Genomic DNA, 2,674 nt, shown 5'->3' with positions numbered 1-2,674 from the left:
GAGAGAGAGAGAGAGAGATCTGTTTCACTATACATTTTACTATCGATGTGTCATTGGGTTTGGGTTTGATTGTTCTTTTGGTAACTCTTACAATTTACTGTAATTGTTAAACATTTACATTTATTGTTGTTGCTGTTATTCTTTGAAAATACTACTTGTAGGATTTTAAAGTTTTAGGCAATATACTTCTGGTTAACTATTTGAGGTGCCGGAAAATTTGGGGCAGAGGAGGTTTCCTCACTGAGCACCGTCAGGGCCACATGTTGTAATCTAGCATGACATCTCTCAGTTTACCTCAGTCTCACAATTTGCTTCCATCTATATGCATATAGTTGTTTCAAATTGTTCTTCCTTTACTTCCAACTTGTGCAGGTGCTTTATAATGATGGGGAGAAAGAAAACCTAAACCTTCGAAAGCAACGATGGCAACTGATTGGAGGTGATTCAGAAGATGTATGTATTTAATTTTTTTTTTTTTTTCTTTAATTGTATTGGTCATTTGTCTACATCTCTCATTTTTAAAGACCTTATTCTAAAATATATTATCCTTTTGCAATTTAGACATGTATACAACTGGGGCAAAAGAATGACACGCCAAAGACTGATGATTCTGATATGTAAGTCCTATTTCTCAAGTAAACCCTATTTTAGTTTGAGAGGACTGCTTCATTATGTAGTTTTTGGAAAATTTTGTTTGGTTAGTTACATGGTACTTGCAGCAGAGATTCCCTTCTTATGGTCTGGACAATTCTTTTTGTTTGCTTTTGTGGGTTTTTGCACAACTACGTGGGCAATGTACTTTTATTTCGTGGAGTCACATTTAAGATGACCATTACATGTAACTGACCACTATGTGCTTATTAAAAAAACATTTGGACGTCTTCTGTCAGCGTAATATTTGTCATTTTATGTTGTTTCCTTTTGGTGGTTGATTTAATAAATCAGAAATATTTCAAACTAGGTTAGTAGGATATGTCAGGCTAATAGTTTTCTCCTTGTGGTGTGGGGTTTGACCTCACTATACCTATCTACCTATTTGTTAAAGTTTTCTAGGGTTCAGCAGGAGGCTCCTGCCTGGGTCAGCCAATCAGGTTCGGGGGATTTCTGGATATTGAAAAACAAACAAATAATAAAGTTATACAATTTTAAGAATCAGTTGTAATAAGTATATATGTAGCTCATAAATCACCGCTCTTGATCCTAAATGGTACTGACCCACCTTACACTTCCTGGCTGCTACCATGTGTGTTTATGGTTTGGCGTAATAATCATTTGTTGTTCATTTCAATCAGACCACAAAAGAGGAAGTGGAAAGCAAAATCAGAGTCATCTAAGCAAGCAAATGCTGGTTTCTCCTTGAAGAGGTTGGTTTGTCTAATTTTTCCTTTTATCTACTTTTAGATCTTTTCCCATTGTTGGTTTGCCCAGAGGTTGGTGGTTTGCATACTGTCGTGTAATTTGTAGTTATCATTCCTTAACTAAAACTTTTTTGAAGGATATCTAGAACTGGAGCCTCAGCTGGCTTATCCATTGTTGACTGTATGAAGTCTGACAGTAAATCTGCAGACCGTTCTACACTTAGTGAGCCTATAGAAGATGACAAGTCCCAGGAAATTGACAGGTTGACGAATGATGAAACTGAAATATATGCTGGTGAGTTGAAGGTGGATATGAAGACTGGTATGGACTCTACGCAGATCACACCTGAGGCTATGACCTTGTCGAAGGAAGAGAATCCAAAAGTTGATATCGAAGCCTCTGTTAGTGTTGGTGCTAAAGAAATGACAGAATTGAAGACTGGTGTTGACTTTATGCAAATCACACCTGAGGCTATGACATTGTTGAAGGAAGAGAGTCCGAAAGTTGAAATCGAACCCTCTGTTGGTGTTGGTGCTAAAGAACTGACAGAATTGAGCAATGGTGCAAATGATGCAAGTTCCCCCTCTTCACCTGTGTTGGACAAGGCTGTGTAAACATAGAAACACACATGATTCTTGCACTAGTACCAAAAGCCTCGTCGGTTAGTCTCTATTTTTTCCCATTGTAGACAGAGACATGCATTTGGTGTTAGTTTTAACTCTGATGCATGGTGTTAACTCTAGTACCAGAACTGTCTGTTTAGAATTTTTTTCCTTGTAGATACAGCAACATGCTTCCAGTGGTCTTTTCCCCTAATGCATGTCTTTTCTTTCTAGTGTTGAAAGTATCAGTTAGCTTGTATTTTGTTCGTTGACTGTAAAATCGGATCGGTTTTCTTATAAAATTAATATATGTTGAAGCTTTATGTTACTGATCTACCTCTTTGTGCTTTCCCATTACAACAGTATGTGATAGCTTTTGCCTTCACAAGTAGTGTATGTTATCATGCATGAATTCTAGATAAGGATGAAATATTATTAATCAATTTTAATATTGAAACTTGAAAATGGTTGACTGCTTCTGCTCATTTGATGTAATTTAAAGGCTAGTTTGGTACAGTTACATTAGTCTTATGTTGAGCTTGCCTTTGGACTGGAGGAGGTTAAGGCAACTTAGAGCTGAAACTAGGACTAGACTGTTGTGATATTTTAACAGGTTGAGATGGCTGTGTTTAGATGGTACTGTAGAGTGTTCGGTGCGTTCAGGTAGGACAACAGATGATTGGCATCATGAAGTATGCCCGGGTTGTCTGTCA

The 2,674-nt window shown here is 37.2% G+C and overlaps 1 protein-coding gene across 1 annotated transcript in view; it reads left to right on the top strand.

Annotated features, from left to right (window-relative positions):
- The window catches only part of LOC101302469, a 10,065-nt gene extending 7,777 nt beyond the window's left edge, over positions 1–2,288 (top strand). Inside the window, exons 10-13 of the mRNA XM_004303197.1 lie at positions 373–453; positions 562–617; positions 1,293–1,364; positions 1,496–2,288. Coding sequence (XP_004303245.1) covers positions 373–453; positions 562–617; positions 1,293–1,364; positions 1,496–1,973 — 687 coding nt within the window. The 3' untranslated portion in view covers positions 1,974–2,288. The remainder of the gene's footprint in view (positions 1–372; positions 454–561; positions 618–1,292; positions 1,365–1,495) is intronic.
- Positions 2,289–2,674: the final 386 nt, after the last annotated feature.

Source organism: Fragaria vesca, linkage group LG6 (genome assembly GCF_000184155.1).
Source record: "Fragaria vesca subsp. vesca linkage group LG6, FraVesHawaii_1.0, whole genome shotgun sequence".
NCBI classification, from domain to species: domain Eukaryota; kingdom Viridiplantae; phylum Streptophyta; class Magnoliopsida; order Rosales; family Rosaceae; genus Fragaria; species Fragaria vesca.
Note: the sequence above shows the minus strand (reverse complement) of the source record. Positions and strands in the feature narration are given on the sequence as shown.